This window comes from Denticeps clupeoides, chromosome 17, assembly GCF_900700375.1.
Source record: "Denticeps clupeoides chromosome 17, fDenClu1.1, whole genome shotgun sequence".
Lineage (NCBI taxonomy): Eukaryota > Metazoa > Chordata > Actinopteri > Clupeiformes > Denticipitidae > Denticeps > Denticeps clupeoides.
Genome location: NC_041723.1, coordinates 1,198,460 through 1,215,018, shown reverse-complemented (window position 1 = coordinate 1,215,018; position 16,559 = coordinate 1,198,460). Strand labels below are relative to the sequence as shown.

The window sequence follows — 16,559 nt, the reverse complement described above, 5'->3', positions numbered from 1 at the left end:
ATATATATATATATATATATATTAGTTGAAGTACAGCAAAGCTTTCAAAGGGAATAGATTTTTTTGTTTGTTTTATATATTGATATGTTGAAAATTATTCAAATAATCTTTATAGATGCATTGAACACGCCCACCTCTGTTTGTCATGATGTAATAAGGGTCAAAGGTAAAGCTCCTTGGTCAAGCCAGTGTTGAGACAAGACATATAAAACCATTTGATTTCAGAGGGATTTTTGCGGTGCTATATAAGATGAAGCATGTGGGTTGTGTTTATTAACGAAACAAACATACAGGCTATCAGTGCTTTAATCCCAGATGAACGTGACCACGGCCACTACCTACATGCAAGTTATCAAGCGCTTTAATTCCATTCAAAGTGACCACACCCACTACCAACACCAACATGCAGGTTATCAGGCGCTTTAATCTGGAGGCATTTAACTGCACTTCACTCCTTGATGTCCATCACTGGCTTGGTATGAAGCCTCACACCTCCAGCCCGAGGGGGCAGGTGTGGGTCTGAAGGTCCAGGAGCTCTGCCGCTGGAGAATGGCTCAACAGGAAGTGTGTCTGTGTGCGCGGGTGTGTTACTTGGTCACCTGATATGAAATCAGACAAACCGCTACCAAAGCCGTATGACTGGGTGTTGCTCTGAATTGAAGTAGACTCCTTGTGGATCAGTAGATGAATTAGGACATGGACTCACCTTGGGCAAGATCAATGTTGGACCATCACAGCACAGGTCCTGGTCCGTCATGTGATTATCCATTCATTTTAACAGGACGGCAATAGTGTGGATCCTGAGGCGCCACCTCCTCTTTCTCCAACAGTTGCTCTTCATTCATCATCTCATGAGGCACTTAGATGGGGTTTTTCCTTGATATGAGACAAGCACTTTTAACACCTTCAGCCATAACTCCGTGCTACCATGTCTGAAATATACCAGTTTTGATAATAAACTTGATAATAAAAGATGTCCTTTAAGCGGTAAAAGCCTGTGTTATATGTTCTTTTGAGCTGAAATGTCTCCTTCAAATTCAAATTTTATTTATCACATACACAATCATACATGGTATGATATGCAGTGAAATGTTTTTGCGACTGCTACAGACCACAGTATTGCAAATGTTGCAAGTATACAATGAAAACCAATATGCAAATATTGCAAACATAACCAAATATTACACTTTTACGCCTTTAACATAAAATCTGTGTAACAGGCAGGGTGAAGGTGTGCAAATAAGTGAAAGACAATGTTTAAAAAAAGCAGTAAAGTAGAAAGCGCAAAGATTTTGTGCAAAGAGTCCAGAGTGAAGGTGAAAGTGCTGGATTTCTATGTACCGTGAATTCAGCTGAACAATGAATTCACTGTTTACCAATGTTTACCGAAGTCACCTGAACTCCAGGATATGTGAAACCTACAAATGGGTCGAGATGTTCAGCTGATGAACGGGAATGTCAAAGCCTGCCAGATTCCAGGCAGCATTCCTCAGAAATGCACGAGAACGTGCGCAGGCCTGCCAGGAGATTCCGTTAGCAGATGAGCATTAGTCCAGGATTGCAAGTATACAATGTTTAATGTGCAATATTAAACCTCCTGGTACGAAACTTTGTGATTCCATATCGTATCTTTAAAGGTACGTGAACCTGTGAACCTGTGCCACGTGGAAGTGAACCCAGTTAGCCCAGCGTACCAACAAACATGGTCGTAAATTGGTAGATTTCGGCTGCACAATAGCGAAAGAATGTTTGTAAATTACAAGTAAATTTCCACTTCTGACCAAAGCCCGGTGACATTATCGGGTCATGGCAGCACAACACGGCAAAAGCCACAGACAGAGAGTGGACCGAGTGTCTCTGTGCCTGTGCGTTGAAGGTTGCCGGTTCGAGCCCAGGCTCCCCAGGTCTGTGGCTCCTTATGCAAGGTCAACGCAGCAGCTGTGCTGCCCTTTGCACACCACTACATCAAACTTGTATGTAAATATAGTTTCAAATTCCACCCATGGCAGGTACATTATTGTTATGTCTAGGGGTGTTGGTAGCCTAGTGGGTAACGCACTCGCCTGTGAACCAGAAGTCCCAGGTTCAAAATCCCACTTACTACCATTGTGTCCCTGAGCAAGACACTTAACCCTGAGTGTCTCCAAGGGGGGACTGTCCCTGTAACTTCTGATTCGAAGTCGCTCTGGATAAGGGCGTCTGGTAAATGCTGTAAATGTCTCCAGAACAGGCATTTGCATGTCCTTTGCCATGTTTTCGTGTACTTATGTGTACGATGAGATGTGTGCGTCACCTTTTTGTCGCCTATTTAGGTGCCTCTGGGCGCGGATGAATAAAGTGGGCGTGGCGGTCAGGTGAGGGCGTGGCCAGCCCCGCCGCCTGCCTGTCATGGCTGCTCGGGAATAACCGGGCGGCGGCGTCACTGCGGGGCCTTTAAACCATGTCGGCCCGGGGCAGACCCGGTTTCCACCGGCTGGAGGTGAACCGGACCGTGTGGGAGGTGCCCGAGCGCTACCGGGACCTGCGGCAGGTGGGGACGGGCGCGTACGGGACCGTGTGGTGAGTGGGGGACCGGGGACCGCGGACCCAGCGAACAATGGCGCTCTTTGTTCCCGGCTCCGGAGCTGCGGCGTTTAAATGTCGCCAAACTTTCAAAACCCACAGAACTACTTAAAACAAAGATGTCGGTCACGGTAGCCCGCGGTGACCCCGTTTAATTACGTCGCCTTTTATCGACGTAATTAAAGCGAAGCGCTGAGAAATGAAACGGGCGATGGGGGTGCCGCGCACTTTGACCTTTGTCCCCTGGGGGCGGGGCCGCGTCGCGGGGACAGAGGTTCGAGTTGCGGACCTGCGTGTGATGACGTGAGTGGGCGTGGAAAATACTTTTATGGCATTTACCTTATCCAGAGCGACTTACAATCAGTAGTTACAGGGACAGTCCCCCCCCCTGGAGACACTCAGGGTTAAGTGTCCTGGTTCAGGGACACGATGGTAGTAAGTGGGATTTGAACCTGGGACTTCTGGTTCATAGTTACCCACTAGGCTACTAGCACCCTATAAACGTGATTCCTGTGCTCAGTCTTGAATTATTGCTTTGCCATTAAAATATTACATATTAAAAAAAAAATAGTAGTAGTGTGAAGTCCTCTTACTATCATCGTGTCCCTGAGCAAGACAGTTAACCCTGAGTGTCTCTGGGGGGGAGACTGTCCCTGACACTACTGATTTTAAGTTGGTCTGGATAAGGCTGTCTGGTAAATGCCAGAAATGTAAAATATGGGTGGCAATGTAAGGGACACAAAAAGGCACAAAGAAAGAAAGAAAGAACATACATTTTCTTTCTTTTTGAAAAACACAAAATGATTTTTCTTGAATGGATATTTGGATGTTTACTAATTTCCTTTTTTAAAAGTTTCCTACATTTTCAAATTTCAAAACGCACATTTTTTGGCCCCAACTGTTTCTGTGTGTTTAGTGTTAAATCTCATCATCTTTCTGCTGATCAAAAACGTTCATTCTTGTGCATTAGTTCTAGTCAGGAGTGACACTCATTACAACAGTAACTCTGGGATCTTAAAGTGGAAAAACACAGAAACAATCCAGAATAAAAAGTGAAGGTGTGGGAAGTGGGGATGTTGATATGTGGGGATGTTCTAGACGAACTGGGTGTCGGTCGATCTTCTCCCCAAGTAGAACGTCTACAGACGCTGCTCAGAGTCTCTCTGTCCACACACACACATCACGTCACCGCAACAATCGTTTTAGGAAAATCCGTGTTTTGGACAAACTGTTTAAGTCCTGCAATAGAAGTGAAATATGCAACGCTTCCCTCCTCCTGTTTCTCTTCAGTTCCGCTGTGGACTGGAGGAGCGGGACCAAGGTCGCCATTAAGAAGCTCCACCGGCCGTTCCAGTCCGAGCTCTTTGCCAAGCGGGCGTACCGGGAGCTGCGGCTGCTGAAGCACATGAAGCACGAGAATGTGAGTTATTTTTTATTTTTATTTTTTCCACCGGGCGCTGTGAGAACGTGGTGGACGTACACCGGACCCCCACAACTCTCTCTCTCTCTCTCTCTCTGTCGAACAGGTCATCGGGCTCCTGGACGTTTTCACGGCAGACCTTTCCCTGGACCGGTTCCACGACTTGTATGTTCGTCCTAATCTGCCTTCGAGGGGGCAAATGTTTTTCAGAACCGCGTTTTCAGGACCTTGACTCCTTCCTCTCCTTCCTGTTTTTTTCCCTTCTAGTTATCTTGTGATGCCCTTTATGGGCACTGACCTTGGCAAGCTCATGAAGATCGAGCGCCTGTCCGAAGAACGCGTGCAGTTCCTGGTTTACCAGATGCTGCGGGGATTGGAGGTACGTGAAGGGATGGTGGTAGCCTAGTGGGTAACACACTTGCCTACGAACCAGAAGACTACGGAGTCACAGGTTCAAATCCCACTTCCTTTCCCTGAGAAAGACACTTAACCCTAAGTTGCTCCAGGGGGGGACTGTCCCTGTATCTACTGATTGTAAGTCGCTCTGGATAAGTCTGGTAAATGCCATACGTGTTAGTAGCCTAGTGGGTAACACACTCGCCTATGAGCCAGAAGACCCAGGTTCAAACCCCACTTACTACCATCGTGTCCCTGAGCAGGACACTTAACCCTGAGTGTCTCCAGGGGGGGACTGTCCCTGTAACTACTGATTGTAAGTCGCTCTGGATAAGTCTGGTTAATGCCATACGTGTTAGTAGACTAGTGGGTAACACACTCGCCTATGAGCCAGAAGACCCAGGTTCAAACCCCACTTACTACCATCGTGTCCCTGAGCAGGACACTTAACCCTGAGTGTCTCCAGGGGGGGACTGTCCCTGTAACTACTGATTGTAAGTCGCTCTGGATAAGTCTGGTTAATGCCATACGTGTTAGTAGACTAGTGGGTAACACACTCGCCTATGAGCCAGAAGACCCAGGTTCAAACCCCACTTACTACCATCGTGTCCCTGAGCAGGACACTTAACCCTGAGTGTCCCTGAGTGTAACTACTGACTGTAAGGCGCTCTGGATAAGGGCGTCTGGTAAATGCTGTAATGCGTACGGTTTAGAAAAAGAATTCCGCACTGACGGCGCGTTTCTTGCTGTTCCAGTACATCCACGCTGCCGGCATCATCCACAGGGTGAGGGCTCCTCCTCCCAGATTTGCCGACCTTCAGTCCTCCGCCATGTTTTTGATTGAGATTTTTTCTTTCCCCTATTTTGCCATCTCTAGGACCTGAAACCAGGAAATCTGGCCATCAACCAGGACTGTGAACTTAAGGTAGAGCCGTCGCCGTCTTCTGTACCTTGGCGGCAGTATTTATTTTCTGTGCAGCATCGCGGTTGCGGTCTGTTCATTAAAAAAAGGATCTCGTATCCCGCTGTCCCACGTTCGCTGCAGATCCTGGATTTCGGCCTGGCCCGACAGGCGGACAGCGAGATGACGGGATACGTGGTGACCCGCTGGTACAGGGCGCCGGAGATCATTCTCAGCTGGATGCATTACACGCAGACAGGTACTGACCCTGCAGGCCCCATAACGCAGTGTGCACCTAGTGGTTAAGGAAGCGGCCCCGTAATCAGAAGGTTGCCGGTTCGAATCCCGATCCGCCAAGGTGCCACTGAGGTGCCACTGTCCAAAGCACCGTCCCCACACACTGCTCCCCGGGCGCCTGTCATGGCTGCCCACTGCTCACTCAGGGTGATGGGTTAAATGCAGAGGACAAATTTCACTGTGTGCACCGTGTGCTGTGCTGCTGTGTATCACATGTGACAATCACTTCACTTTATATTACTTACCCCGCGAGCTGCTTCACGACCCGACGTGGAAACGACAGTTTATAGATCACGTTCGGCAACTGAAGCACTGCATTATGGGGTCTGGAGTTTGTGTAGGGGTAGTAGGCCTAGTGGGTAACACACTCGCCTATGAACCAGAAGACCCAGGTTCGAATCCCACTAACTACCATCGTGTCCCTGAGCAAGACACTTAACCCTAAGTTGCTCCAGGGAGACTGTCCCTGTAAATACTGATTGTAAGTCGCTCTGGATAATGGCGTCTGATAAATGCTGTAAATGTAAATGTGTGCCGTCAGTGCTGGGCCATGATAAAAGATTGTGGGACGTTTGACACTCCTGCTCTAAAACACGGCGATTCTTTCCCTGGGTACGCCTACTTGTCTTATCAGCTGAGGGAACGCTGTTTACCGCGGTGTGCGGTGACCGAGACGTCATTTTAAAATGTCCCTGCCCTGCTCGGACGGGTGCTTCCTCCGGGAGCTGGGGCGCCGAGATTTCACCGCGCCGTGGCCCGATGTGGAATGTGGAGCGTTCACCTGCATAACCTTGTCCCTCCTCTGTCTGTTCCTGTCTCCAGTGGACATCTGGTCGGTGGGCTGCATCATGGCTGAGATGCTGCTGGGTAAACCCCTGTTTAAAGGGAACGACCGTATCCTCCCCGCCGCGCAGGAGCTTCGTCTGCTCCACCGCGCTAATTCAGATGCAGCGTGAACACTCTGTAGCCGAGTGAATGAGTGGTAAACACCCAATTTATGACCTTTGACCCTCATTCGGCCAGACCTGGATCAGTTGACGGAGATCATGAAGATCACTGGCACGCCGACTCAGGAGTTCATCTGCAAGTTACAGTCTCAGGATGTGAGTGTTTTTTTTTTTTTTTTGTCTCTTTTACTTCAATTACATCTGCTTTAATAAAAAAAAATATTCTGCAAAATATCTTCAATATATCTTTATTTTCATTTGTTATAATGTCGCTATTTGCTCAATCTGCAGTCCAGGCCAAAAGTCTGGCGACATCTTCTCATTCAACGTGTTTTCTTTATCTTCATGACCATTTACGTTGGTAGATTCTCACTGAAGGCATCAAAACTATGAATGAACACATGTGGAGTTATGTACTTAACAAAAAAAGGTGAAATAAGTGAAAACATGTTTTATATTCTAGTTTCTTTGCTCTGGTTACTGCTTTGCACACTCTTGGCATTCTCTCGATGAGCTTCAAGAGGTCGTCACCTGAAATGCTTCTCCAACAGTCTTGAAGGTGTTTAGCACTTGTTGGTCCAGCTCACCCCAAACCTTCTCGACTGGGTTCAGGTCCGGTGACTGTGGAGGTCAGGTCTCCACTTTTTGTTAAGTACAGAACTCCACATGTGTTCATTCATAGTTTTGATGCCTTCAGTGAGAATCTACCAACGTAAATGGTCATGAAAATAAAAACACATTGAATGAGAAGGTGTCCAAACTTTTGGCCTGTACTGTATATAACATATATAAATGAATTATTGGCTTGGCCAAAAAAAAAACAAAAAAACAAAACAAAATATTGCTTTTTGTAACACATTTCTTCCAAAAAGCCGTTCCAGTGCTTGCAGTGATCGTTCCTCACCTGAACTCTCATTCTCTACAACCTTGGTTCTCCAACTGTTGTGAAAATGGCACGTCGATATATAGATACTTATTTATTGTCATTGTCATAAGTAAAACAGAATAGAAGTGCATTCGACTCATTTGTAAGGTGAAGAACCCCACTGGTAGCTATTGCACATCTTGAGTTGAGCACTTTTGGATAAAATCTGTTTTTTAATGCAGCTTATTCTGGTTTTCATCCCCCTGTGTCTCCTGCCTGATGGCCAAAGACGTCTTCTCATGTACAGAAGGTCTCTTCTTTCAGGCAAAAAATTACATTGCAAAGCTGCCCAAGTTAAAAAAGAAAGATCTGCAAACCCTGCTGCCCAAAGCGAACCCGCAAGGTAAGAAGAGCTCTTCATCACGCGTACAATTTACGCCAGTAGTAGCCTAGACGCTCGCCTATAAACCAGAAGAGCTCAGTGTCCCTGAGCAAGACACGTGACCCTGACTGTCCCTGTCGCTACTGACTGTAGGGAGCTCTGGATAAGGGCGTCTGGTAAATGTTACGCTATTTAAACTCTCATACTTACCTGGAGAGACCCGTGTAAAGAGAGATGATGATGGTGACGACGATGATTGTCTTCTTGTCCCCCTTGTTCTTGCGCTCAGCTGTCAGCGTCCTTGACCACATGCTGCTGCTGGACCCCGAGTGCAGAGCGACGGCGAGTAAAGCCCTGCAGCTGCCCTACTTCAGTGACTTAAGGGACACGGAGGAGCAGGTGGAGGTCCAGCCGTACGACAACTCCATGGACCACACAGACCTCACGGTGGACCAGTGGAAGCGTAAGAGCTTTTGCATGAAACGCACTCAAGATACAAGAACCTGAAATCGGCTTCTACGTCGTTTTGGTGCAGTTGGTGTAACGTCGTGGTTAAGGCCATTTATTAGCTGGAATATCAAAATATATATATATATATATATACACACACACACACACACACACACACGCACAGACATATTTAAAAAAAATATTAACATATTTCAAATTGTAAATGAAGAAACTGAGTCGGGGCGCTCTGGTTGGGCCGGTAAGTTTAAATATTGAATAGCTTTTTGTGTTAAGACTTAATCGTGATGCTAGTTCTGTGCAAGCGGCGCGATTCGTCAGTTTCCATCCTTTAATCCGTTTGGCGGGTAACTTTTAGAACTCATCAGTCTGTCTCTCTCGCTCTCCTTTTTGTAGGTCACACGTTTACAGAGATTCTGTCTTTCCAGCCGCCCGCAGCAGAGTTAAAGGAGACGTCCCTGTGAAGCGCTTTTCAATGTAGATGTGTGGGTGTGGTCCTCTTCTGCATCATGGTGTGACGTTTATGACGCGGTGATCTTGTCTTTTCCCTTTGCCTACATTAATCAGCATATGTAAATTTGGGGGTAAAAAAAAAAGTTACAGATATCGGTAAAGTGGGTGAAATTATTTGTACACTGGTATTTGTACACTGGTATTATTATTTTTTTTTTTTTTTCGTATTGTGATTTGTGGAACTGCTTAGATTGTTGTTTACATCATTTTTGTAAAAGTCTTGATTGCAACATGAACCTCATTTGCCTCTTTTGATCAGCCAAAGATAAGCAGTTCCACTACACTGGTATGGTTTTTATGGGTGTGCCTATTTACAGATATTTACAATAAAGCATTAAATCATATCTGTATGATTCATATAAACAACTGTGTGATGGAGATTTATAGCAGATGGGACTCCACTGGGTGGGGCCAGCAGTTTTTGTCCTGTTTATTGATTTAAGTGACAATACTGTGTGATTATAGTTAAACTGATCATACAACAACTGAAACAGAACAATTTCAAAATCGGCTTTGGGAAAATGTGTCTTCACATCCAATTTTAAAAAATATGGTACAAGAATGAAAGTTAGCCATTATGATCATTAAATATAAAAAGCATCGCCTAAAAAAAAAAAAAAAAAGATAGCGAGCACATAAATCCGGTTTAAATTAGTTTATGTAGCTGCGAAAAGCTGAGCCACTAAAAACAGACAGTCCAAAGCCAACCAAACCTTTAATTTTTCTTTTCAATTCACAGCATTTATTCAGTATTAATTCAGTACATGAAAGGGGGAGGAAGGGGGGGGGGGGGGGGCCACACCGTTAGATTTCCAGCCATCTCACGGCTGCGCCGCGTCCCTACGAACTTGGGTAAACGTCAGGAGCGCACAAAGAGAAGCTACTCGATTCTACACCCGCGACCAAGGCAGTGCACAGCAGGGGGAAGCGGTTACGCGGCGAGGTCCTTCACGTGGTTCTAGGCGGGGCTTCTGCCCCCCGGGGAGTTGGGCTTGAGGGAGGTGAAGAAGGTTCCGGCAGTAGGAGACAGGATCGGTACAGGCCGGGATCGCGGCTGAAAGTCATCTCTGCTGCAGCCGGGACGCTTTGAACTTTGAAACTCTCTTGGGAGGCTCGGGGCTCGCGTCAGGAGCCACCTCCTCAGACTTTCTCTCGGGGATTGTGGGTAAAGCAGGCGTGGCAATGGTTAGGTGGGGGATGGACAAGGGCAGAGGGTCTTTCTCAACAACAGTACCAGAGAAAGCCTATAAAACCAAAACAAGACACACACATATATATATATATATATATATATATATATCTCACACCACAAAACAATCATTCCTGAAAAGCATCAATTCATGGGACTTTCCAACTTGAAATCGAATTGTTGGATTTCGGTCCACAATTTAAACGTTAAAAATAGTAAATATATATTTTTGATTGACCTACATCAGATCTCACACACACACACACACACACACGACTATAATAATAAACAGGTAGATTGGTGACATGTAAATGTGCATTATTATTAAATTAATTACCCACAACACACCAAATAAGTCATATTCTGTCAGTCTCTGAGGTTTCGAACATTTTCTGTTACACTAATTTCAATAAATAGGGTGGTAGTAGCCTAGCGGGTAACACACTTGCCTATGAACCAGAAGACCCGGGTTCAAACCCCACTTACTACCATCGTGTCCCTGAGCAAGACACTTAACCCGGAGTGTCTCCAGGGGGGGACTGTCCCTGTGACTACTGACTAAGTCGCTCTGGATAAGGGCGTCTGGTAAATGCTGGAAATGGTTTCAAAAAGGGACTAAATTTTCCATTAGCGTAGGGACCCGAGGGTGGATCCCTCTGTTGAAAATTCCGCTACCATTATATCCCTGATCCGGAGGAACTGTTGTAGTATTTATGGGGTGTTGCCCTGACACCGTTAAAAAGGAGTCTCGAAATCTCATCATCTGGCGGTCAGGATAAAGTATAAGTTTAATAAAAAGTGAAACCCCTGGGGCGCGTGGTCTCCAGCCATACCTCGAAGCCTTTGCTGGGCTGCTGCGGGACGCCCGGGGGACTGTCCTCCTCGGCGATCCCATCGCTGGTGTCGCTGTGTGCGGGCTCGTCGTGGCTCAGCACGCGGCCGAACGCGCTGCGGCGCTCCTCGAGCTCCGCCGCGCTGCTTTCGCTCGTGTCGCTGCAGACGCTGTTCTCCCGACTACGAGACTTCAGGATGGACTTCCGGGGCACAGGCTCACCGTTCACCACGTCCACAAACACCCTGTGTTAGGACGGACACACACACACACCAACAGTGAAGGGGCAGTGGTGGCTTAGCGGTTAAGGAAGCAGCCCCGTAATCAGAAGGTTGCCGGTTCGAATCCCGAGCCGCCAAGGTGCCACTGAGCAAAGCACCGTCCTCACACACTGCTCCCCGGCGCCTGTCATGGCTGCCCACTGCTCACTCAGGGTGATGGGTTAAATGCAGAGGACAAATTTCACTGTGTGCACCGTGTGCTGTGTATCACGTGTGACAATCACTTCACTAAAAAAAAAAAAGTAGCCTAGTGTGTAAGACACTGACCTATAGAATTTCAGAATTCGGTACCAGAGAAAACCCACGGCTCTCTGTACCAATTTTGGTACCAAAGCAAAATATAAATAGAACAAGCAGCTATTTTTATTAATAGCAAACAATAATTAAAGAAACATGAGTGAATAGCACACTGTTCGGGGCAGTGGTAGCCTGTCGGTTAAGGAAGCGGCCCAGTAATCAGAAGGTTGAGGGTTCGAATCCTTGAGCCGCCAAGGTGCCACGAGGTCCCCTTGATGAAGGTCCTGTCCCCACACGCTGCTCCCCGGGCGCCTGTCATGGTGGCCACTGCTCACCAAGGGTGATGGTTAAATACAGAGGACACGTTTCACCGTGTGCTGTGCTGCAGTGTCTCACAATGACAATCACTTCACTTTCACCACATCTACAGTCCAGCATGACAACTTCAGTCACCGCGTCCTGTGCTGTGTATCACAATGACAATCACTCACTTTCAAACTCTTCTTCTTTATAAACCTAAACATTTGTATAAATGTTTGTATAAACGTGCTGATGCTAACGATTAACTAAGCGAATGGCGATGTTGCACCGCCACGTCTCTGCGCTTTTACGAAGACGCAACTGCACGACATTTGCAGCATTTACCAGATGCCCAGAGCGACTTACAGTCAGTAGTTACAGGGACAGTCCCCCCCTGGAGACACTCAGGGTTAAGTGTCCTGCTCAGGGACACGATGGTAGTAAGTGGGGTTTGAATCTGGGTCTTCTGGTCCACAGGCGAGTGTGTTACCCACTAGGCTACTATTGCACCTGACAGTTAGCGCAATAACAACTGGATCACTTCAGAAAACGCGGTACCGCAACACTTACACTTTTTAAGTACCGACTTGGTCTTCCGACGACACTCCTCACCCAGTCCGAGGTTCAACCCCCATTTACTACTGGAGGTGTGAACCTTCGCTGGCGCCAACGCCTCGATTATCGATGCTTCACGATGCATCCAATCGTTTTTTTTTTTTTCTACATGACTGTTTTAAATACGCTAGTGGGATGAGAGTTCAGGCCTTGTTCATACGGACGTCTGAAATGTCTGCTTCAAATGTCCACGAGCCGAACTCCTACCCGGAGCGGCGCTGTGCTCAGATCAGGACGCCACAGTCACTGCTGGCGCTGCTTTTTAACATCATGATGATATATCCGCAATGTTCCGCTCTTCATCCATGCAGAATCGTGCACGTCTGTAGTGATGGGTTGGTAGTAGCCTAGTGGGTAACACACTCACCTATGAACCAGAAGACCCGGGTTCAAATCGCACTTACTACCATTGTGTCCCTGAGCAGGACACTTAACCCTGAGTGTCTCCAGGGGGGGACTGTCCCTGTAACTACTGACTAAGTCGCTCTGGCATGGGCGTGGGGGCTTTGGGGATGGGCACGGGCTGGGGGGACGGGCACAGTGACGGGCTGGGGGGACGGGCACAAGCAGGGTTTGAAGCCTTCTGCAAGTGGCAGATGTTTCTTAATAACCACGACGGAACGAGTTCCACGTGCAGAAGCTCGTACCTGTAAATATCTGCAGGGGTCGTGATCTTGTGGTGCTCGTGGAGCGAGCTGCCGTTGGCTCGGCCGTTCTTCTTCTTCTTCTTGGCCTGTTCCTTCTGCTCCTTCCTCTCGCTGAACTTCAGGGTGGTGTTCTTCCCCGTGTTGATCCTCACCTGACCATTCACAGATTTTACTCCAGTTTCCAGCCACGCGAGATCCGGCAAGTAGAAGAAACTCACCTTCTTCGGCTCCACGGTGTGGGAGAAGTAGATGGTGGGCAGGACGTTGCCATTCTCATCTGCTGCTGCCGATTCTTCGTCCTCCTGGCCATCCACATCGCCCTCTTCGTCCCTCGCTTCATTAGTACCCACGATGCCGTTCACCTGGGCGCTGTGAGAGTCTGAGGTCCACCTCTCCAACTGGCTCCTGCCGTTCTCCTGACCGCCAATTTCCCCCTCCTTTTCCTCCTCGGATGAAGAAGACGTGGCGTCCTCCGCGTTTCCGTCAGCATCATCACACGTTCTGAGAGGGGGAGGAGTCACGAGATTTAAAAACGAGGCAGGACGCCTCTTAACCGAACGGAGTCTCTCTCTCTCCGTACCGATCGTGTTGGTCCTGCAGCAGCTCCGCAGACTCCAACTCGTCCAGCCGAGCCCACAGCTCCTCCTCAGAGAGCACCCATCCGGCCATCCTGCCGTGCTCCTCGCCGTCCCCGTCCTCCTCCAGATCCACCACGTGCTCCACCCTGGGCCTGGAGTTGGGCTTGTGGGCGACACGCCGCTTTCCTGCGGAGAAGCGGCCGCGAATACCTTCCTCAGTTCATTCTGAAATGCATAGAATTTCCTGACGCCGCCGAACACATTCCGAGACGAACCGTACCTTTGGTAGACGTCTCCTCGCTGTTCACCTTCTCTCTGATGTCCACAAAGTCTCCCTTGGCCTGAACGACAGGGTCACGGCTCCAATTAATACGTACGGGTGCCAGAATATTCAGGCTTTACGTTAACGTGGTTTAAAAAAAAAAACAAAAAAAAAAAAACAAAAAAAAAAAAAAAAAAACACTTACGCCAGACATCTCCTCCAGACCTTCTGCGAACCTGGCTCGGTCCTCGAAGCTCTTCACCACGGCGCGCAAGTCGTCCAGCGTCCTCTTTACATCTGTGAGAAACGAAGGGTTCGTTTTAAGCTGAAAATTCCTCGAGGGACACGACAGGGAAAATGATTTTATAGCGCAGGTTCCAGCGTAGTGTGGTGGTAACACACTCGCCTGTGAACCAGAAGAGCCGGGTTCAAACCCCACCCCTGAGCAAGACACTTAACCCCGAGTGTCTCCAGGGGGGGACTGTCCCTGTAACTACTGGTCGTAAGTCGCTCTGGATAATGGCGTCTGGTAAATTCTGCAAGGTGATTACTACAATCGAGCAGAACAGGAAACCTATTACTTAGGGACTTGTATTTGACCCAAACAAAATTATATTTAGCTATTTAAAGGTCCCCTATTGTTTTTTTTCCCCTTTTATGTCGGTTGTGCTGGTCCCCTAATTCTGTATCTGACGTCTCTTGGTGCAGAATTACAGCCGCTTTGGTCCGGTCCCACGATGAGATTTCCCAGGACGCGCCGCTTCACCGTCTGTAGCTTTAAATGAAAAAGAGAGGCGGGACGGGGAGGAGAGCGGCCTATAGGAGTTGAGCATCATCAACACCGTCCACCAACCACAATGTGTTTTTCCAGAATGAATAAATAAAATGATCCCGCTGGATCTTCAGAGTTTAAAATAATTTTTTTGTTCATTTTTACATCCAATCACCGAGCAACTGCAACGATTCGCACGTTTGGAAGCCTTGATCGTGACTGGAGATAATGTCTTAGGGAAGGGGCGGGAAACGGGAGGTAAGATTCCCCCCTACGACATCATAAGGGGACAAATTCCACATCAGACCGTCTGAGCTGCCGCTCTCTGAACAGTGAAGCAGAACGACCAAAGCACACTTTACACCGATCCTGCAGGACCAGACAGGCTCGGGGAACTCGCATTAATGTTAAATCATCTCACAAAGTCACATTTTCATGTCAGGGGACCTTTTTTAAAAATAATAAACACTCACATTTCTTTCTGTGCTCCACCAGGTTCTCAGCCTGCTTGGCAGAACACTTTGCAAACCAGTTGTCACCAAGTAGAACAGTCACCTCGTTGGTGTGGACCAGCTTTCCAGGCATGAAGGCCAACGGGCCAAACGGCACCTTCAGAGAAGGGAGAATTTTTAAACGGATGAACAACGGAACACCAGCGGACGTCCGAGCGTCGCCGCAGCGTCCCGCACCATGACGTCGTAGGACAGCTCGTCCGGCAGGGTGTGGAGACGCTCCTGCAGGGCGTCGTAGTCCCGCTGCACCTTCTCCCTGTGGGACGGAGGAAATCGTCCAGTCACACACAGCACGCATCCTCCATTCACCCGCTCGCAACCGCGGACCCCGGCCTCCACAACACCACTCACCAGTGCCCGAGCTGACCTTCACAGCCTCTCACCACCTGTTGAGACAACCACACTGCATTTTCAACTCACCAATCCGCAAAATGTACACTCATACACCAGAACAAATATAAAAGCTGGCCCAGAAATAATAATGAGTATTATTATTATTATTATTATTATAATGCATGCAAAGTTTAAAGATTTAAAGGTGCCCGTGGGGAAGTTTCTGGAAAGGCCGTGTTCACCAGCCACAGTCGGGTTTCACTTGATCTTCATCATCGTTATTATTATTATAATGATGGTAATTATTATTATGATGATGACTGGTCCGGACGGACGCAGCACGTGGCACCGTCGCTCCCGGGCCGTCTCGTTACCTTCCGGCCCTCCTCCCGCAGCCTGGCGGCCCCGTGGAAGCCGCCCGTGTGCGGGTTCATGCCCGCGGCCATGTCGCGGCGCGAGAGGTGTCCCCCCCCGGTCCCCTCAGGGGTTGTGAGTCCTAAAGAAATGTTTATGGATGCGGCGGAAGGCGCTCCTCATCGGCGAGGCAACGTGGATCCGTCGGGCCGTCGGCGCGACCATTTCACAGGAGCATTTTCACCGCGGCGGTTCTTCTTTATCCGGGGAGAGGGCGGCGGCGCGACGACGACGACGACGAGCGCGTCCACGGGTCCTCTCAGCGGCTCGCTGGCGGCGCCATGTTCGCCTGACGTCGGTCCGCCTTCCCGCTGCTGAACTCTGGGTAACGCCGCTCAGCTGACGTCGCGGACCAGCGAAGGGAATAAAAGCCTCTTTGTCCTTCCGTCGCCTCAAAGTGTCTGGGGGGGGGAAATTACTATTATGTGATAATTATTTACGCCACGAAGCCATTTTTAATAGCTTCGGCTTTATTCCACTGCAAAACAGCTGCTGCTGCTCGCGTGACCCCGCCCACGGCGACGTGACTCCGCCCACGACCGCATGACCCCCCCGGGCGGTCACGTGTGTAAACATTATGGCTGGCTCGTACATTTACCAGTTATTTTAGTTAATTTACCAATTCATTCATTACCGAGACCCGGTTTATACCCACCGTGCCGCTGCCGCCACTGTAAAACCAATTCGTGGGCCGAGTGGTAAATAATGATGAAGAATAAACACTCGATTTCTAAACTCGGATTTTTTTTACAACATACGTCGTTTTAGGTGGTCCGGCTTGAGCGTTAAACCGCGTCTGGCCGCGCTGTGAACAAAAAGACAGGAAGTGAGCAAAT

At 48.4% G+C, this 16,559-nt stretch overlaps 2 protein-coding genes across 2 annotated transcripts; one reads left to right on the top strand and one right to left on the bottom strand.

The window, feature by feature from the left end:
- The first annotated feature begins 15 nt into the window (after positions 1-15).
- Positions 16-9,095, top strand: mapk12a (mitogen-activated protein kinase 12a). The gene is made up of 12 exons (XM_028959310.1): positions 16-2,559; positions 3,853-3,982; positions 4,089-4,147; positions 4,250-4,361; positions 5,134-5,163; positions 5,256-5,303; positions 5,424-5,538; positions 6,399-6,470; positions 6,600-6,679; positions 7,713-7,791; positions 8,060-8,233; positions 8,635-9,095. The coding sequence occupies exons 1-12, from the start codon at positions 2,441-2,443 to the stop codon at positions 8,700-8,702; spliced, it is 1,086 nt and encodes a 361-aa protein (XP_028815143.1). The 5' UTR covers positions 16-2,440; the 3' UTR covers positions 8,703-9,095.
- A 354-nt stretch (positions 9,096-9,449) lies between these two features.
- Positions 9,450-16,520, bottom strand: uri1 (URI1 prefoldin like chaperone). The gene is made up of 12 exons (XM_028959309.1): positions 16,379-16,520; positions 15,684-16,124; positions 15,328-15,362; positions 15,154-15,232; positions 14,938-15,073; positions 13,898-13,989; positions 13,711-13,771; positions 13,433-13,616; positions 13,071-13,353; positions 12,853-13,004; positions 10,774-11,017; positions 9,450-9,995 (listed from the first exon to the last, which is right to left on the bottom strand). The coding sequence occupies exons 2-12, from the start codon at positions 15,753-15,755 to the stop codon at positions 9,813-9,815; spliced, it is 1,521 nt and encodes a 506-aa protein (XP_028815142.1). The 5' UTR covers positions 15,756-16,124; positions 16,379-16,520; the 3' UTR covers positions 9,450-9,812.
- Between the last annotated feature and the right edge of the window lie 39 nt (positions 16,521-16,559).